Below are 20,436 nucleotides of genomic sequence, written 5' to 3'. Positions count from 1 at the left end.
TATTGAGTTAAATAGCATGGCAGGGTTTTAAAAGGGACTGGAACATTTTCTGAGCAGCGATAAAGCTTGTAGTTCTGTGTATTAGTCTAATCTCCGTGCTTCAGGGCGTGGGGTGATCACTGTGGAGGTCAGGAAGGAATGTGTTTCCTCGTTTACCTAGAATGGCACTGATAGCTGGGTTTGTTGTGAGGGGGTTTGTCCTCCTCTAATGCCACAGTCATAGTCCCCTGCTAGAGGGTCAACAGGGGAACTGAGGGGCTGACCTGGAGAGCCAAATCTTAAATGACTACCCCACCATATTTGTAAGTTACTGCAGCCTGCTGCTAAACTCTTCTCGTTCCGCTGGGGAGGGCATGGAAGACGGCTCAATTATCCTTGCTGAGATTTGAACCAAGGATCTTCCTATCCGAAAGCAGCATCTTTGACTTCTGAACTACAAGAGTAAGTTGGTGAGCTGCTCGTGACAGTAGCACTCGTGTCCTCTGCCCCCAGGACCTCCAGCTGGCAGAGGGGATCTCATTGCCCAGTGTCGGATTAGACATGGCACCAGAGGACACAGAGGGGCCGCGGGGAGAACTGTGAGGCACATTTTAGCCTCCCTGTTGGCCATGCAAGAGAACTGCCGTGAGTGCGGTGCTTGGGGACGGGCTCTGGAGAATAAGGCCACGGTCGGGAGCAAAGGCTGTTAGGGGAGATATTCCCCTCTGCTGTCACCACCCCAGCCGGCTGTTCCTTACCGGGGGCTGGCGCCGCTGGCTGCCTGATGGGGAGATCTGTGATGTGAGGCTGCACAGACATGGCCGCATCATGGAGCAGCCCCGGTGACCCCTGTCTTAAGGCTCAGCAGAGCTGTCTGTTTGAGAGACGGTTTTTCCAAGTGCTCTCAAGCCCCCACGGTTGGGCAGAAGGCCTTGAAAATCCCTCCACCGCATCGGGGCTTGGGGGTGAAAAACCAGGGTCCTTCGGAGGCAGTATGTCAGGAACTCCAGCCCTCCCATCCCCCCAGCAACGGACCTGCTGACCAAATATGCCAAGCCCTGGGGGAGAGGACAAGGGGCAGGATCCTCATGCACCGACCCCTGCCCTCTGCCAGCGTCTGGCACCACTGAAAGCCGGGCAGCTGCCCCGTTTGCACAAAGACGTCCTTGGTGAGTGACTTCAGCCCAGCTTGTCCTCGAGTGTGGAATCCCTCTCCTGGCTGTGGTGCTGCCCGGGCCAGGCGGGACTGACGCGAGGATCCATTCCCGGCCATTCGAACAGCGTGTGGCAAAGCCTTGTAACGCTAAGAGGATGCTTCCCAATGAGAACCGCAGCACACACGCTCACAGACAGTGCCGCGTGCTGAATAAAGGGGTATTGAATTATAAATAAACAACTAATGGCTTTTGATGCCTCTGACCCCTTTCAGCAGCAGCACATCTCCTGCGTGGTCGTCCTGCTCCCCCTGAAGCCTCTCTTGCCATGGGCAGGGAGTCAGCTTTGGGGGGCTGGGCAGGAGTAACGGTCTCTTATTAATAGCACTGTACATCAAGACTCATTGCCATGATGTACTTTACGCCCTGGCTGTGGCGGAGTGCCTCCGCCACTGAAATGCAGCCACTTCTGGGGTGAAGCACAACAGCCATTCAGGCAGCCCAGAGCAAAGGGTCATTCGCCTGAGCAAGGCAAAGTAGAGTCTGTTTGAAAACAAACATGGCTGCTGCACTCTCTGGCTGCTGGATCTTCTGGTGTGGGGTCGGGGAAGAGGGGTGTTAATAGGTCCTCAGACGTACACAGTAAATCCACTGCACGGATCCCTTCTTTAACCCCCTGGGAAATGTACCCACCTTGCTGCTATAACTGCCTCCCGCAGGCACTCTTATTCCACTAGTGTTTGTACCGCTTCCAGAGTGACATGGGATGTATGTGTGCGCGTAATTATCATTGTGCCGGGGAATTGTCCTGGGTAGACATGTCCTGAGGTTGCCTTCATCCATCTCCTCCTTTCCCTCACCTCCGGGATCTTCATCCATCTCCCCCTGCCCCCCACCTTGGGGATGGCAAAGATCCGCTCAGCCCGGCATGGGCATTCATTGCCTTGTCGGGGCGGAGCTGCCACCTGCTGGGAGTCTAACCCACACAGCAGCATTGCGATGTGGGGGTGTCTTGCGCTGGTCGCTGTGGTGCCTGGGTTCTATCAGCCCTGGTACTCACCCAGCATTTCATTCAGAGGCCTGCTTGATAAGAGAGAGGTCCCCTCCTGGCCCTTCTCCCTTCCCGGCCATAGATCTGGCTTTGCAGATTATATCCTATGGGCCACCAGGCAGGGCTCCAGTGGTGGCCGTGCCACTGGACTAGTTGGGGCATTGAGGATAGATGGTGGCCCTCCATGGGACTCTGAGGACCTTTCCTAGTGGCCCCGACACTCCGGGCCCAATCCCTCCATACCCATGGCAGTCAGTGGCCATTGTGGGTGTGAAGTAGCTCACAGGAATCCCTCAGCACCGCGTAGGATGGGGCCCTCGGTGATGTGCTCTTGTATGCTCCTGTTCAGAGAGGTCAGCGGCTCTGAAGGGGGGTTGCACAGGACGTGATCTGCTAGCCCAGTTTGTGGTCTCTGACCCAGCTAATGGTGCCACCAAATCCACAGCCTGGCAATCCGGGGACAGGGCTGTTGTCAATGAGGTTTAATGGGTGATGTGCTACTATTAAGGGTTTGTTAAAGGTTTCCCTTCTGATCCCCTTTCTCGGTTTCTTTAAAGGGTCTTCGATAAGCAGCGAGTCTTCCCCCGTCTCCTCGCCAGCCACCAACCACAGCTCCCCTGCAAGCACACCCAAGCGAGGACCCATGGGCCCCATCATCGTCCCCCCTGGGGGGCACAGCGTGCCTAGCACACCCCCCGTGGTGACCATCGCCCCGACGAAAACGGTGAACGGGGTCTGGAGAAGTGAAGGCAGACAGGTAACGTTTCTGTGTGTGTGTGTGTGTGTGTGTGTGTGTGTGTGTGTGTGTGTGCGCGCGCACGCTTGAATCTTATGCGGGACAGACTCTCTCCTGCTTCAGGGCATAAACTGGCTTCTAACTTTTGGGGTCAGGAGGGAATTCTCCCTGCAGGCTGGTTTATCCCATCAGTGCAGGGATCTTACACCTTCCTCTGAAGCAACTGGCCCCGTGGGATGCCAGAGTCGATGGGCCAGAGATCTGACCTGGTGCAGCAGTTCCTTATCCAGTGCCACAAGAATGTGTTGACTCTCCGCAGGGGTGTGTGCTGTGTATGCAAGCTCAGAGGACAAAGCCACATGTGTGCACAGCGCTGTTTGCTTTGTGCGTGTATCTGATACCGGGCACAGAAGGAGACTGGTGGGAACTTTGCTCTCAAGCCAAATGTTTTTGGTTCCAGTGCCAAGAGTGATAAAGGTGGTGGGAGCGGGGCAGCCTTTGTCTCTAATCTCCATACAGCCTGCAGTAAATATACACCCACCAAGCAGGCCCTCGCCCTGTGGCTCCCGGCACCCCAATCTGACTTGGTTTGTCCTAGGCTTCCCTTCCTGTTTCTCCCCCCCGCCCCATGCCCATGCTGCAATCTGGGTAGGAAGCGCTTGCTAATTAAGAATCATTGTTAGCAGTTCTCCTCGCCTGTATTTTACGGCGGGTTCCCGGAGGGATTACACCACTTGGAAATACTAATTAAAACACAAAGACGAGAGGGGAAGGAAAACAAAACTCTTGGTGCTTCAAGGGACGCAGGCTCTAATCCCACAAAGCAGACCCCTCTGCCAGCGCTTTGGGAGGGGCAGGGCGCTCACAGCACCTCTCTCTCAGCTTTCCCCCTCCTGGCTGCTGACTTGATTGTTTCCCCCCCCCCTAGTTGGCTGCCTCGTAAGAAGTGACCTTTTTAAAATATAGGTTAACCAGGTCTGGTTTATTGTCTCGCGTAGCTGCGTCCCAGCCTGGCGCCTGGAGACGAGGAGGTAATTGCCGCGTGCACAATAGGCTTTAATGCGCTAGGATGGTAAAGGAGAGAAGAGGCCATTCCTGCTCCTTCTGATCCACCCCTGCCCTTTGCACAACTCGCTGGAGGGGACAGCTGTGTGCAAATCCCTTAGGGCCGCGGCCCTGCAAGCCAGTCTGCGCAGGGCAGCCCCTGGGTGGAGCAGTGCTGGGCCCGGAGGTCCACACGGATCAATGTGAAGCTTGGGCCCTTACTGGCTGCATGCCTCAGTTTCCGTAGCTGTAACACGGTGGTAATTGGGACCCCCAGGGGACTGGCAGAGGGGCGGTAGTTAATGGTTGCAAAGCGTGAGCTGGAAGCTGCTGTGTCACCCTCACAGCCCCCCGGAGAGGCAGGGCAGGGCAAGTCCCCATTGTCCATTCGGAGGGCCAGAGAGGCTGAGTGACTTGCCCCAGGTCGCACAGGCAATCTGTGATGGAGCAGGGACTGGCGCCCTACCTATTGGGCCACCCTTCCTCTCCGCTGGGTGAGAGGAGTGATAGCGATACGTAGCATGTCTCGTCTGTAGCCCTCAACGCGCTTTACAAGGGAAGGCAGGTATCCTCAAGCCCGTTTCACAGATGGGGAAACTGAGGCTCAGAGAAGTGATTTTCTCCAGGGTCATGCAATGAGTCAGAAATCGATGCCACCCCCTCACATCCTTCGCCCCCCCCATCTGCCATGATCCCTCCTCTGGCCCCTGCTGCGGGGCAACCGACCCGAAGGGAGATGGTTTCAGACTGAGCTGTAGGGGACACATTCTTTACAGGGCAAAAGGATCCTGGGGGAGCAGATGAAGGTCCTGCTGCAGATAGCCAGGACCCAGCCCCCATGCTGTGACCTGCCCCAGAGATCACCTTGGACTCTGCCCCCAAGAATACTGCCTCGCCTTGGCACCGTGTCCCTTCACCTCCCCAGCTCCTTGGATCTTATCTCACTGCCCCCATCCTGAGTCTCTCCTTTCTGCAAGGCCCTTTGGCGTTGGGGGGATATTCCTGTCTACACCTACATCCCACTGGGTCAGTGACCCACACCCTGTGCCGAGAGCCGTGGGTGTGGGTGGGGCTCTCCCCTTTCCCAGTGAGCTGCACAGCCGTGCCGGGTGAGAGCACTGGGGGCTGGCGTTACTCTCCCCGCTGGGTCCCATTACCCAGGGGTCAGTGCGCTGCGCTGAGCCGTCTGCCCCTGCTCTAAGCTAGGGGGAAGCGACAGCGTAGCCCAGGGACAGCAGCGCTCGGGAACTTGCCTTCTCCATTCTAGAGGCTCCGAGAGGGTCGGGGCCTCCCGAGGGGGACAGGACACAGTCTCTAGAGGGAGAGCCAGCATCTCCATGCCCCCGGGTGGCGGTGGAGGGGGGCATGTCCTCTCCTCCTCGGGAGGTCCACACCCCGGGAGGCCCCTACTTCCCCCATTCTCTGCACATCACCCTAAACGGAATGGGGGAGAGGCCGGGCCACGCCTAAACCCCTCCCTGCACCGACTCAGGGCTCGTCCAGGCTGTTGGATTCCCCTGTGCCATCCCCAGTACCCTATTGTCCATGTCCTCACAGCCGAGTGAGTACTAACGCCTCCCCCCGGCTGCTTGCAAAGCATCCAGTGCCCCGCGAGATGGGGCCGGGACAGATCCGCTCCAGCGATTCATCGCCGCAGCGCTTAACGAACCACTAATGCTGCCGGGGAGAGCTGGGAGGGAGCTGGGACTGGATTAACAGATGATATATGGCCCTTCAGTCCCTGCACAAAGACTCAATTGAGGGTTTAATCCTCTCTTTGGGGGCGGAGGAGACAGAGGGAAATAACTTCATAAAGTTAGAGGGGCGAGTCACTCGCATCAGCAATGCAGAAATCAAAATGGGGAGCTGAGCAGCCGATCCATCAGCAGCCGCTTCTCCAGGGTTACCGAGATTTCGCCGGTAATGGGGAGCCTTTGAAAGGCCCGATTAAATGAAGAATAGTCTATTTTAAACCTAATAGGGCATGTCCTGCATTCTCACTGGCGGAGATCACTCGCTAATCGCCAGGGAATGACGGATTTCTTTTCCCCCCCGTCTCTCCTCCTCTCCTCCCCTTTCATCTTCACAGCCGCTGCTCCGAGACAGCAAATCAAACGCAGGCCGTCCGGTGCCGCTCTGAGCCCTGGGAAGCTGCCATGGGTGTGCCGTGGCCCTGGTGGCAGTGCTGTGCTTGGGGGCGTGTCGCCAATCCAGCTGGGGAATGAGGAAGGGCCGCCCTGTTTGCCCCAGGGCAGGATATCTCTGACTCATGTGACCCAGGGACATTCTCATTTGCCTTCGCTTTCTTCTCTCTGCCCCACGCTGGGCTCAGGCCCTGGTTACTCCTCTCATCCATCCGTCCAACCCAGCAGCTGTCAGCCCCTTCCGGACAGGGCATCATCTCCCATCAACCCCAAATCTACCCAGGACCCTGCTCCCTTTCTGCCATATAGGAAGAGCAGGGATGTTAGAACACCCTGATACCTGTTTGTGTCTCCTTTGGGGGTCCCCAGGTTGAGAACTCTATCTATCGATCTATCTTATTCCTAAAACAACTGGCACCCCAGATCCTATCCCCTGGGGCACCCACTGTTTCCCCTTGCTCTCTGCCTGGTTGAGCCCATGTTTGTTTCTGAATGGATTATTGCTAAGTGTAGGCCGGGTGTACAATCTGTGTCCTTCCTCTCGGGTCAGTACTGCCCGGTGACACGGAGAGGGGAGTGACGGGTTTGTTCTGACAGGCACGATAGGCTGGGCGGGAGTTTTCCCTTCTCCCTCCCTCTCTGGCCCTGCCCTGCTGTCACTGATCCCCACCTTAGCCCCCTCCTTCAGACTCCCCAATGCACTGACCGGGTTTTGATCTAAGGAGATGGCGACCTTAGTCCTGTATTAGGAACAAAAATCATCATTGCATTATAAACGGATGAGCCGGGGGCGCCTGCTGCCTGGGAGGGGTGGCCTGTCCGCAGGGCTTGCTTTCCTGGGCCCCTCCATGCAATGCCTGACTAACCTGTTTGTTTTATGGCCGTTATCAAAGGCCTGCTGGATTTATACTTGCTGTGCTGTTTCAAGCTCCATAGGCGTCTGTATCCTCCCTGGATGATTAATGGTGCCGGAGAACAAAGCTGCCTGTAAATCTAAAGGCAGGTGAAATGTGGGCCTGCTGCTAGCTCTCCTCCCTCCCACTCGCTCGCCTGCCTTATCTCAACCCCGGGCTTGATGGGAAGGGAGCTACACACAGACACACACCCCGTTGTGGGCCCCTTCCTGCTCATCCAGATCTGGACCTTTCTCAGAGAGGCCCAGAGTTGCTGGGGTGTTGTCGGTGGCGTTGCACCGAGGTCACCCTTTGGCCCATGTTCATCTCCCCGATGCCCTCGCCCCCTGCCTGCGAAAGGCAAGGGTGGCCGCTCCATATGGCCCGTCCTCTCCAGCCCCGCGGCGTACGTGTTTTGTTCCAGTCGAGTCGCCCTGACCCCTCCCGTCCAGTCATATCATTATCCCAGGAACGCGCCTTCTGGAGAAGGTCAGAGGTGGCCCACTGGGCACGAAAGAGGCCAAACGTGGGGGTCTGGGTGCCTACAAGGCGCAGAGAGTGAACAGATGTTCCTGCTCATTAAAAATTCCCATCAACGGGTCCCATCTCTTTCAATTAATTATGGCCGATGTGTCTTCTGAAGAGATTATGAAGTCTTGAGGAGCCATCAGCTGCTTGCGGAGTGTGTGCTGTGGTGGTGTTTAGTAAATACACTTGACTGATGAAGGCAGTTCCCCCGATGGTGCGGCACAGCCTGGCCCAGTGCTGTTTAAATCTTATCCGCTGTGTGTTCCAAGATGTCACTATCTGGGGATATGAAGATGGATGGGCCTCCGTAAGAAGGGCAGACTATGCAAAACAATGCTCCCTCTGTCTCCCTGGGAGATAAATTCCAGACAGGAGGAACGGCTGGCTCCTGTATCAAACTGCCTTCTCCTGCAGGATGATGTGCGTCTGGAGTGAGGGCAGGAGAAGCTTAGAGAGCGACTGAGCACCTCCAGCATACAGGCAAGGTCCGTGGGCAGCTGGATGCATGGATTGCCGCCATGTTGCACAGCACCAAGCCCATGGGAATGGTTGGGGAGCTGGTGCCCACGTAGCGCTCAGCTCCGTTCCTGTTGACTTCCCCAAGAGCTGAGAGCAGCCTGCAGGAGGCGCTCTTCACCTTGCAGGACCTGTGGCATTGGCTGGAATTGTCCCCACTAGCACCCTCCACTCCCCCCACAGCCAGTCCATAGCCCTCCCTCTCACAGACCGTTCACTCTGTTCTGCCATGCGGTTTCTTTCTTTTCCCCTCCATGACTGTTACCGTCCTTTTTTTTCAAAATCACGGTTTAGGAAATGAGTAGCCCACGTCCATCTCCAAGACAGGTTTGCTGGAGCTCTGAAAGCCCCCGACTACTGTCCATCTGGCTGCCGGTCCTTGGTACCGGCTCCCTGCAGTGCATGAAGGATGTGCTGTTGGAGCCGAAGGCCCCGAGCGAAGGGGTTTGCATGGAGTCTCGTTGGCATCCCATGTAAGAGCTGGGCGAGAGCCATGTTTGGAGAGGGGGAAATCTGCAGCACAACAAAGGGCTGACTGAGCAGGACTCCCCAAAACAGCAGGGTTGTTTAAGTGAAGCAGGACAAGGGAGAGGAACACCGTGATGGCCAAAGGGCCACCAAAGTACTTAGCAGTCCAGTACCAACGTTGGGTGCTGCTGTGACCACATCATAGGGTCCCAAAGATGGCAGGGCAACCCCACCTGATGGTGTAAAAAAAATTTGAGTCCAGCTGAGAATCCCGTTACCCAATAATACATGTGGGCTACAGTCATTGTATTGTCCTTGGTAGCCCATTGGGCTATAAACTGTCCACAGCTGCAGTAAGCCATTGCAAACAGAATGGTCTCCCTGCACACGGTGAGAAATCCTTAGAGCAGCTGGAGGGAAAGAGGTAGGTGGGGACTCCCAGGTCTCGTCCTGCAGGGGAAGGAGCTCACTGTCTCTTAGAGTCCTAGATTGCAAGGCCAGGAGGGACCCTTGTGATCACCCCTGCACAGCACAGGTGAGAGACCCGCCCCTAAATCATTCCTAGAGCCGAGCTTTTAGAAGAAACATCCCATCTGGATTTTAAAATGGCCAGTGACGGGGACTCCACCACGGCCCTTGGGAACCTGGTTAATTACCCTCACTGTTAAAACCGTACGCCTTGTTTTCAAAAGCAGACTGGTGTCTAGTCCTGGACAGGAAGGGGTTAACAGGATGAATGACTTAACAGAGTGCTCTGAAGAGGCTGAGTTTGTCTTGGGATCCCTTGGCAATTCAGTGTGTCAGCGTTTCCCCAGGGACTGGGGAAAGGACTCTCGGCAAGGAAAGGGTTAAGGCTTTGATGGCGGTGTTAACTGTTTCCTTTCCGGAGCAGGGCAGTTGTCTGAGCCCCCAGTGAAAGGGCTGGTGGGGATGGTGGTTGGCCTGTGTTTCTTTATGAAGCAGCTCCGGAAATGCTCAGAAGACCCAGCACCGGGAGGGGCCAGGGAGGCGCTTGAACTCTGATTTTGACTTCTTTTGACATCTCTGAACTGCTTTTCCGCCTCAGCACACATCCAGGGTACCGCTGAGCGTCCGCTCCCGCAGAGCCATTAGAAGGGTTTTATCCCTTTCAAGGGGCCAGGGAGAGCCGGAGAGCGCTGCTTGGCTCCCCGCCAGGGGCAACGCACGTTAAACGGGCCTGAGCAACATGCAGGCTCGGCAAAAATAACATTGCTGACATTTAATATTGCATGTCCTCGGCCGGGAGCCGCGCTGGGTCAGCGCTCGATGGCCGGGAGCCAGCGTTGGAGCGTGGCAGCCCCTCGGGAGGGGAAACGGTTCACAGAATGGGATTTCCTTCCAAATCCAAACAAGGAGTAGCCCATCGAACAAGGCCTGTCAGCCAGAAAAGCCCATGAGGTGGTTAATATTTGATCACCCGATGGTGCGTTATAGGGTGCATGGGCTTCCTGCATTGTCCACCCTGCCGGCAGGAAGCTTGTTAAGAGGACAGGCTCCGTCCTTTGGCCTGGGGGCCCAGTGCGTGCAGTAGTTAGGGCAACGGCTTGACACTCAGGAGACCTGCGCTGAATTCCCAACTCTGCTGCTTGGGCGGGTCCCTCTTTGTGCCTCGCTTTCTCCTTCCACGCTTCGGCAGTTTGGAGCATGGGCTCGTCACAGCAGGGTTTTATAGCTGCTTGGACCCCCAGTTGTGGCTCGTGGCTTCAGTGTGCTAGGTGCTGTACAAACACAGAACAGACAGACGCTCCCTGCCCCAGGGGGATTAGGATGTTTTGTGCCGTGTCCAGTGCAGCAGAGCCGCTTCTTATTGGCATGATTTCAGTGAAAGGAGCTTTTCCCCTTCATTTCGGTTTAAACATTCCCCCGCCGGGTTTGCTGTCGATCTAGGTGCTATCTGGCAGCTTCCAAACGCATTGGCTGTATTCTCCCTCCCTTCACCTCTCTTCTTCCTGCTTCCCTTCCCTCTCCCCAGGTTCTTTCCTTAGCTCTTCTGAGAGCCAGCCTGGGCTGCGGCCCTGGGAGCAGTGCCATTCCGAGGCCGCAGAGAGGGCAAGAGAGCCCCTGCCCAAGGGGTTCTGCAGCAATGGAGGCTGGGGGGCAGGGTTAGCCCCACAGCTCAGGTACAGAAGTGGGTTCAGTGCCCACCTGCCCTTACAGAGCTCCATTTTCCTCCCAGTGGTTTCTTCCCCACCAGGCCCTCAAAGCTTGCGGAGAACATGCAGCATGTGGGCGCTCCCTGGGCCATGCAGCCCTACCAGGGAAAGGAGGAAAGGCTGCGGTGGCAACAGCAGCCCCAGTGCCTCCTTCCCTTATTTTCACGTGTGCGTCGGTGCTGCCAGAATAGCTGTGACAGCACAGGCAAGCAGCTGCCTTCGCAGCTGATATCAGGGCCGCTTAGGGGAGCTGCTGGTTACAGACCAGCCTGCCCTATCCCGGCAGGAACGCCAGCTTCCTAATGTCCTCTGTCTCTCTCTCTCTCTCTCTGTGTCAGTGGTGCCAGAATAGCTGGGATGGCAAGCGAGCAGCTGCCATCCCAGCTGATGCCAGCCTTACTCCAGGAATGATCTGCTGGCGTGCGTGCGAAGGAGGGCCCCGTGCGGATCGCTCCCTCCTCCCCTGGAGCTCAGACATATTGTCTTTTCAGCGTGTCCGCGGGTCTGTGCGTTCTCAGCCCAGTAGGGATGGTGGTTACCACCAGCTGTTTCCAAACCCTCCTGATTTTATTTTTCTTACATTATTTAAAACTTTGGAAAGGTTTGGAAGCGAGTGTGTGTATATAAGTGTGTGCACATGTGCAGTCCTGAAATCCTTCCTCTGTTCGCCCTCTGGCAACATTCCCATCGGGTCAGCTCCTGAAGCACTTCCATCTCCTTTTCCACCCGCCGGTTTTCCGAGCTGATGGGCACTCGCAGAGTCACTTGTAAGTCAGGGGGATCTGCGTGCGCTCAGCCCTCCTGAAGATCAGGGCCACGGGTGGGTTTATTGAGCTGAAGCACTTCTCCCTGGATCTAGGCGCTTCAGATCAAAAATCGCTGGGCTCGCCTGGCAAAGAGCCAGAGTGACCCGGCCTTGGCAGTTCCCTCCACCCTCATGCTGCCGCTCCCAAAGGACGGATAAAGGCAGTCAGTGGGAGTCTGGCCTGAGCAGTTCCCTAGACTACAGCCCAGGGAGCCTCCAGTGAGTCTGACTGCAGGGCAGGATGGGACAGACTCCTCCAGGAGGCCCGTTGCTGGGGATCTATTCCTCAGCAGGGAGACCCTGCGACTCCCAGTTGGGCAGGGAGCACTGAGCTAGCTCCTGGCCAGATGCATCTGCTTCCTGCCCCCCAGGACAGTTTTTCCCTGACACTCAGGGTGGGGTGGTCGTTTGTTTTCTTGTAGCAAGAAGCAGGATCGAGAGGCAGCAGCAGCCGGGAGCGCCTGATCGCCGAGCCTCCGCTCCCACAGGAGAAAGCCGGGGGCCCCGCTGTCCCTTCTCACCTCCTCGGGACGCCTTACTCCTTCGGGATCCCCCCCACCTCCGTCGTCCAGGATTCCCGCTTCCAGCCTTTAAAGTGAGTCACGTCCCCGGGAGCAGGATGCTGCGTCGGGTTCACTCGTGTGCTGCCAGCTCTGACACATCCCGCAGCGGGGTGGCCTGGTATTGCTTCTCAGAGCCTGGCGTCTGCCTGCCCTTTTCCAGGCTGAGTTCCTTTGTGGCTGTTTTCTCTGGGGTTCCCCAAAGAATTCTACAGCCCTGGAGAGCAGGCCTTCCTGTAGGTGGGTGTTTGGTTTGTTTAGCTCCTGAAATAGCGCAGATAGAAGTAACCGAGGAACACAGCGAGATCTGCAACCGCAGGCTAGCTCCACCTGGCTTCTGCTGGTCCCTGGAGTGGCTCACCTAGGACAGGGTCCATTGTAATACTCGCCCTTTCCCCTCCCACCAAGTTCCACGACATGTGTTCTGTGACTTAGAAGCTCATCACAGACGTTGCCTTGAGCCATGTGGTTTTTGTGCGACGCTCCCATCCGTCCCAGCCGGGGTTCTTCCAACACAAACCCAAACCACAACTCTGAATACATCTTTCTCCCTGTACATTTCAAAACCTCAAACCAACCAACCCAGGAGCAGGCGACAAATTCAAACCAAAGGTGGGCCTGAGCTGCAGAGTTCAAGGCCAGGACTGGCCCCAAGTGTCTCCAAGGCCTGGGGGAGCTGGGAGGCAGCTCTGCGGTTTTGGGCAGGACCAGGTGTAATTAAAACAAACTGCTTTGGAAACCAGCATTCCAAACACCAATGCTGGGTGTGTCACCGGTGCTCCTTCCCAACCCAGATCTCCAGCAGCACAGACCTAAGACTTTCATGCACTGCCTTGAAGGACTGTATGGCAAATGTGCTGGGTTACATTTCACTGGGGAGATCTAAACCCTGAGGGGATGGTGCTGCTCCCTGGAATGGCCTCTGCCAGCTAAAGGTGCTGCGCTGACCGCTCTCACCAGTGGGGGGCAGCATTCCACTCAAACTGCCCCACCATTCCCAGGCAGATGCTCGGGCCAGGCAGCTGCCTTCCTCCCTCTGCCTGTGGCCGACTCTCACTGAGCAGAGGGTGACTGGGTGGGTTGCATTCTGCTGCGTTAACTCCGGGCAGCATGGCTTGGGGATGGCCAGGCCCCTGGAGGTGAAGTGCCCCGCCAGGGGGACGCAGGTGCTGGAAGGTAGCGAGCCTGGTAGGGTACGGCCGGCACAGAGTGGATTGTGGCTCTGCCTTTGCAGTGACTTCCTATGCTCAGCCGCCAGCATCTCAGTAGGAGTTGCCCCTTCTCCGGGCTCTGCATTGGGAGCCCAGTCCCCTCCCCATATCCAAGCTAATGAGGCCATCCAGAGGCTTGCGAATCTCCTGGACTGGGAAGGTCACTGACACTCCCTCCATCCCTCCCCGCCAGCAGCCTGCAGCGGCCTGTACACCATGTGGTGCCTCCCAGCGCGGTCACTGAAGATTACCTGCGGAGCTTCCGGCCCTACCACACCGCTGAGGAACTCCGTATGTCCTCCCTGCCGCCCATCAGCCTGGATCCGGCCACCGCCGCCGCTTACTACCACCCCGGCTACCTGGCCCACCACCCCTTCCCTCACCCAGCCTTCAGGTAAGCATCAGAGGCCAGGGGAGAGAGGGACTGCTCGGGGCTGGGCAGCGATTGTTTTTCTCCACGCGTCCAGCCGACAGCGGCTGCTCACCAAACCTTGCGGGGGCCGTGGATTGAGGCAGAGCAGTGCAATCAATTACCCTAGCGTCGGCTTTGGAAGCCACACAGAAATAAGTACACTTTATCCACAATTGATGGTTCCCCGGGTGCTTCAGTACAATGGTAATAAGGCATTCCAGGGAGGTCATTTACCACAGCAGCGGAGATTCCTGCGGCGGGGCTGATAACTAGCTCCTTGAGTGTGAACCCTTCACGGCAGGCTTGTATCTGCTCCGCTGCTGGGAGCAGTGCCGAAACCCCTTTCATTATCCCCTCGCCAGAGAGAAAGGAAAGATCAGCACAGAGCCCAGATCCCCCTTGCAGGCAAAGGATGCTGGGAAATCTCTTGCTAAGCTGGCTGGGCTTAGCTTCTCCCCAGAGCCCGAGGGCCCGTCCGGTGCTTGTACCGTGCAGTTCCTTTGGTATGGAGCCATGGCTCTCCACAGGCAGGCTTGTGGAAGGTCGGGAGAGGGGCAGTGATGGGAGCCGGCCTGAACCCGAACTGGGAGAGGCTCTGAGGAGCTGCCGGGCGGTTTGTAGTGGTAGAGTCAGGCTGGGATTCCCATCCCTGGGGGATTGACTAGAGTCTGCCATACACGTGAAGTCACTTCTCCCACAGCAGGTGCTTTCCCTTCAGTAGCCACACACTCCTGGCCTCTGCTGCCAGCTGCAGAGGGGAGCTGTGCAGCTTTTCAACCTGACCCGTTCTCTCTCTCCAGGATGGATGACTCCTACTGCCTTTCGGCCCTGCGGTCCCCCTTCTACCCGATCCCAACCCCTGGTTCGCTCCCACCTCTTCATCCTTCAGCCATGCACCTCCATCTGTCGGGAGTGAGGTACCCCACCGAGCTGCCCCACTCGTCGCTCTCTGCCCTTCAGTCCGAGCGGATGTCCAGTCTGACCGCGGAGAGGTAAAGGGCTCCATGTCCCGTGTCAGGTCGTGCACAGCCCCTGGGGCGGGAGGATGGGGAGGCCCGTGGAGATGCTAACTTTGCTGTTCTGTTGGTGATTCCAGGCTGCAGATGGACGAGGAGCTGAGGCAGCGCGAGAGGGAACGCGAGAGGGAGCGCGAGAAGGAGCGGGAGCGGGAAGCCGACCGGGAGCGGGAGAAGGAGCGCGAGCGGGAGAGAGAGCGGGAGAAGGAGCTGGAGCGGGAGCGGGAGAAGGAGAGGGAGCGGGAGAGAGAGCTGGAGAGACAACGAGAAAGGGCCCGGGAGAAGGAGATGAACCTGGCCAAAGCCATGGAGACCCCATTTCTGCCAGTGGCAGAGCTGCACGGGCTGAGGAGCCACCCGGCGGAGGAGCGTGTGAAACCAGCCGAGCAGCTGACGCCAAACAGACCAGGTAATTCCCCCCACGTGCCGCAGAGCCCTGGCGTGGAGCACTCCGGGCTGGCTGCTCTCCCAGGCACAGCTGAGCCAAGCCCCACTGGTAACTTCCCAGGGGCCTGTCCTTCGTCTGGGCCTTCTATGAGACTCACAGCCCTGGGATTTTGCATTGAGTTCACCTGGAAGCTCACAGCAAGACTCAGCCCAGCCAATAGGGAGTCACAAACCAGGCCGTGCTCCAGGATTTTGCCCCAACCCAAATGACTGCCACTGGGTTCCTCTCGGTTCCTTCCGATTGCCGAGCCATTTCTGGGCAGACGGGCTGCTCTTGACTACAGGATGGGGTAGGCTTGCCCCCGGCAGCTTCCCGACACTAGCGACGTACCAAAGCTTTGTCCTTCTCCAGCCCCCCTCCATCCTTGAAATGCCACAGACAGGTGAATTTAGCCTCCCAACCCCCAGGTGAGGCAGGAAGGGGTATTAACCGAGATCCCACGGGAAGCCTGTGGTGAGGTCAAGGCTAAAGCCTAGATCTTGCAGCTGCCAGTCCTGGCTGTCATTGCATGTTAGTCGGACTCTCATTAGTATCTGTGCTGGGGTGCTGGGTTTCCAGCGGGGATGAGTTCTGGGGACCGTTCCCATTGCTCTGCCTCATGTAATGAACACTGCACCTAGTTGCCCACCTATCATCTGCAAACTGATTGGCTGGGCTGAGAGTAGACAGCAGTTCTCTCTGACTGCAGTGCGTCCTCTTCCTCCTGCAGAGAAACCCAAGGACACGACCATCCCAACTCCTAAGCCCGTCCAGCACCCCTTGCACCAGCCGCCCGCCTCCCACCATCCCGTGCCCAGCCTCATTTCCAGCCACAGCGTCTTCCCCCTCCCCGGGAGCAGCGCGGCCACAGCTCTTCTCATCCAGCGCACCAACGAGGAGGAGAAGTGGCTGGCGCGCCAGCGTCGGCTGCGGCAGGAGAAGGAGGACCGCCAGTCCCAGGTGTCGGAGTTCCGGCAGCAAGTGCTGGAGCAGCACCTGGAGATCGGGCGGCCGCCGAACCAGCCGGAAGCTGAGCACCGGCCAGAGAACCCCAGGTAAGGGCTGACTCCAGCGCTGGGATGGTCAGGGACTCTCTGGAGTAGAGCAGCCAGGCCTGGCTTGTGTGATTCAGGAGGCACCTGCTGCCTTGGCCGGAAGCGCTCGGCTTTTCTTGAGTCCACCTAAGAGGGCTCCGTGCTGTGTCTGAGCAGCTGGGCTACCACAAAAGGCTGGCAGAGCCCCTTTCTCGTAGGGACGGGCTGGCTCAGAGGGGTGGGCAATGGGTTAAAGAGTCTTTCCCCTTTAGGTCACTGGTTCCAATCTGGTCTGTGCTGGCAGTGACAGCAATTTAATATCTCCTGACAGCTGCTCAGTGGCCTGTGTGAGATAAGTCTGGTGACCTCAGGCCAGTTGCTAGTGACTAGATGTTGCTAATTGCTACCCTGGCTGGCAGTATGAAAACACTCAGACTGCAGGGGAAGCGAGCCACGGCACCCCCGAGGGGCAGCTCCTCCAAGATTAGGAGTCAGGCACCCTGGCAGGGCAGGAGGAAGCAGCGTGCGCTGCTGCCCCGCCTCGGACCTGTTCTGGGGCTGCAGGGCTGTCAGTGTGGCACCATTCACCAGCATCTACCTTTAGTCCCAGTAAATACAGGGGCAAAATCTCGTTGTTATTTAATGAGAGGACGAGTCCAGATTCTTTCCAGGTCCGAGTGCTCCATCAGCGCTTCCATCTGTCAGGCGCCAGCTGAGCCCTGGGTGCAGTGGGGAGTTCAGTATGGTAGCCTGCCTTCCTGAACAGCCAGGAATCCCGGCCAGCCCCCTGCAAGCTGCATGCCAGCCTAGCCCTGCTGCGCAGCACCCCTCTCTTACCTTGCAGCGCCACGTCTGCCCTCGGCGTTGGGAGCAGGTCAGCAAATTACAAGGGGTCAGTGGGGCAAGAGCGGCACGCGGCCTCCTTCGACGCCTCCTGATGTGACTGCCCCTCTCTCTAACCCTGCCACCTTGGGGCTGATTGATGCTGGCTTTCTTGCTCTGTGGCTGAGCACTTAAGCGCTGCTGGCTCATCCAGTCATCTCTGCCACTGGATTCCATTGTCATTTTTGGGTATCAAGGGGATTAGCTAAACTAATCAGGTATAATAGGGAGCGGATTGCAGGGCTGCACAATGGTAAAGTCTCATTTCACTCTCCACTTCCACGTTCTCATCCCTCCCCAAACCCAAGCAAGTAGCTCAAGGTCACCTCCACTACATGGACCAGAATGTGTGTGCGTGGGGGCTGGGGGCTTCTTCACCCTCCACCCCTCCACAAGTGCAGGCTGGCTGGGTGGGGAGGCTTGCATTGGGAGCGGCCACAAGGAAGCGTGTGGGTGCTAATCTGCCTTGCTCAGCAGAGGTGCTGCGTCTCCCTCGAAGAGGACTCACTCATGCTTGACAATTGAGATGTCAGTCGAGCCGGTTCACGTCCATCATGACTGAATAAGAAGCCCTGCTACCTTGCCATGTCGAATTGAATGCGCATTGCTTCCCTGCCTTCTTAAAGGTCTATTAAACAAGCAGGCTGCTGTGACATGGGCCAATTTCTCCAGAGCTCTGTAGCTAGCACAGGATCGATCTATACTAGACAGGCCTATAGAGCTCATGCATGCTGGCAGGGGGAAAGCACTCTAGGTAGGAAGTGGAAGAGGCTCGTCTCCTGCTCACTGTGGGTGTCTGTACCTCTGCTTTCCACAGCTCCATGGCAGCTGCGCTATAAATTGTAGTACTGATCTGAACTTGATGCTTCAGTGCACGGAGGTCCGGGGCTCTGAAGTGGAAAACTGTTAAATGCACAGCTTCAGCGCATGAAATATTTATTCTGCTAACAGTTTTATTCCTTTGCCGGTTACTTAAGAAGGGTTTCACGGTGTCGTTCCCTTTGTGCTTCTAGAGCGCTGAGTGCCATGCCCCATCTCCTTGCCTTTGTTCAGCAGAACCTGGGCAGAGGCTGTATCTGGTGGTTTGTAGATGGCTAAAAAGTAGATTTACCCCCTTGGGTCCTGCGTTGGGACCCACGCAGGTAAACTGCTGCTTCTGTGCGGATCCCCACTGAACAGAGCTCCAGGCGAGCACAGGAGTGCACCCACAACAATCACGAGGCATGATCAGAGCCTTGGGCTGGAAGTAAGATATCTATAGGGGAATTGACAACTAGGGTGGGTCAAATAGCTAAACAAGCAATTGATGACTAAAAGTGCCGAGCTTCGATGGTTAAGATCCATGGGCTTGACCAGCAGGTATTTGGGGAAATGTTTGTGAATCCGAGAGTTTTTAGCCAGGTGTTTAAGAACCAGAAAGCCTGTCCAATCTGGGCAAGAAAATACCATATCATATGACTTAGATGACCAATAACGAACCATTAATTGTTTGCAAACAGCCTTGAGTCACAACTTTGTTTTTTAGGCCAGTTGCTTATCAAATGCTTCTAAATAACAAAGCCATTGAGGGAGACTCCAGAGCGGTTTGTAAATGATTCATTAACCTAAAAAGGGGGCAAAATTCAGACTAAAGCTTATGCATCAGAAAGAGAGTAACTTGATTCCTGACAAACTGGTTACATATTAAATACTCCCCAAATTATGTAGGCATTAAGGGTAACTGTGCCATCTCAGTTCTTCCCAGGTTCACTTATGTATTACCACGCAGTCTTTAATTCTGTAATCGCATCCTGCAACAGCTGATAATGGAATAGGTCTATACATAATGTGAATGCCTTCCACAGTTGTGTATTATCCACTGCAGTTAACCAAATGACCACTAGATGTCGTGCCAGTTGCATTCAGAGGCAGTCTGGTTATCAAGCCTTGAAGATGCAGTTTAGCAGGGAATTTTTCTTCCGTCCCAGAGTTAAATGCCTTCATAATCTGAATACCTCTTTTCCTGCTGCCATCTCTTGGCTATTCCCCTGGGAGGCCCAAGATGTGTCCTAGGGCTTGGCTACACTTGCAAGTTAGAGCGCCCTAACTCCTGAGGTGTCCACACTGGTAAGGCACTTAGAGCGTCTGGACTCCGCGGCTGGAGCGCCCCTGGTAATCCACCTCCACCTTGCTGCGCCCTGGCTGAAACGCCGGGGTGTCAGTGTGGACGATGTGTTGCATTACTGCGCTGTGATTGGCCTCTGTAAAGTCGTGAAGTCAAGTGGCCACTCTGGTCATTGTTTTGAACTGGGCTGCAGGCATGTGACTGTCCCCTTTCAAAGCTCTGTTTCTGACAGCCGGCATGCTTATCTGCTCCGAGACAAAGCAAACCATTACTGTGGAATGCTGCTGTTGCAGAGGCAGGTGTGTGTGTGTGTGTGTGTGTGTGAGGCAGGGGGTGGGGGCTGATGTCAGGGTTTCCCCCTTCCCTCGCCACTGTCTGAACTTACAAGACAGCATGCTGACACACTCTCTGCCCCCCAAAACTCACTGTCTCTCCCCTCACATACACATAACACACTCCCTGTCACGCTCCCCGACCCCATTTGAAAAGCACGCTGCAGCCACTTGCACACTGGGATAGTTACCACAATGCACTGCTCTCTGTGGCGTTGCGAGAGCTGCTAATGTGGCCACGCCCCTGCGCTTGCAGCTGACAGTGTGAACACATGGCAGCGCTTTCCCTGTTGCGGTCTCCGAGGGCTGGTTTAACTTCCCGCGCTCTACATCTGCAAGTGTAGCCATAGCCTTAGTCCTTACAGGTCACGTGGTATGGTTTCCTCACCTGGAGAAATCACACCACTCTAAAGAGCTCTTAAGGCTGCATTTATCAAAGCTGAGTGTGCAAATGTGCCCATCGTTCCCATTGGGGGGGGGTGCCAACTGGGTGACCATTGCCGACAGATGCATTAAAAAGGCCAGCAATGCAATCACCCCGTGTGGCTGTACTGATGCGGCAGTTGCTTGCGTAGATGAGGTGAGGAATTGCACATGCATTTTTGCACCTATCTTTTTTGATGATCTGGCCCTTAAAATCAAAACGAAAGCTGAATGTTTCTGGTAAAGTTCAGAAGGAAATGAGCGTGAAGCTCCCCTGTTGCTGGTGTTGCGTAGGGGCTCCCAATGCTGGTGTCAGGGGGCCCTGAAATGCACTTGCTCACATAGACCCTTTACTGAATGGGAGCCTCTCTCCCCCCAGGAGCAATGTGAAAGGATGCAGATGAGCAGCATGGGAGCAGCTTCCTTTTGCGAGGTCTGCTTTGGGTGACAGTGGCAGGGCATGACTGCTATGCACTCCTCTTATTCAAGTGTCCCCCAGTGGCACCAAAATTGTTGCTTCTATGATCCTGCTGACACCTCTCT

The 20,436-nt window shown here is 56.3% G+C and overlaps 1 protein-coding gene across 1 annotated transcript in view; it reads left to right on the top strand.

The window, feature by feature from the left end:
- Positions 1–20,436, top strand: part of LOC113405066 (genetic suppressor element 1-like) — a 49,893-nt gene that overhangs the window by 14,869 nt on the left and 14,588 nt on the right. Inside the window, exons 2-7 of the mRNA XM_026663806.1 lie at positions 2,742–2,941; positions 11,915–12,087; positions 13,460–13,657; positions 14,476–14,667; positions 14,772–15,100; positions 15,849–16,173. Of these exons, the coding sequence (XP_026519591.1) occupies positions 2,828–2,941; positions 11,915–12,087; positions 13,460–13,657; positions 14,476–14,667; positions 14,772–15,100; positions 15,849–16,173 (1,331 nt within the window). The 5' untranslated portion in view covers positions 2,742–2,827. The remainder of the gene's footprint in view (positions 1–2,741; positions 2,942–11,914; positions 12,088–13,459; positions 13,658–14,475; positions 14,668–14,771; positions 15,101–15,848; positions 16,174–20,436) is intronic.

This window comes from Terrapene carolina, unplaced genomic scaffold, assembly GCF_002925995.2.
Source record: "Terrapene carolina triunguis isolate 2854851 unplaced genomic scaffold, T_m_triunguis-2.0 Scaffold33911, whole genome shotgun sequence".
Lineage (NCBI taxonomy): Eukaryota > Metazoa > Chordata > Testudines > Emydidae > Terrapene > Terrapene triunguis.
This window is presented reverse-complemented; position numbering and strand designations above follow the sequence as displayed.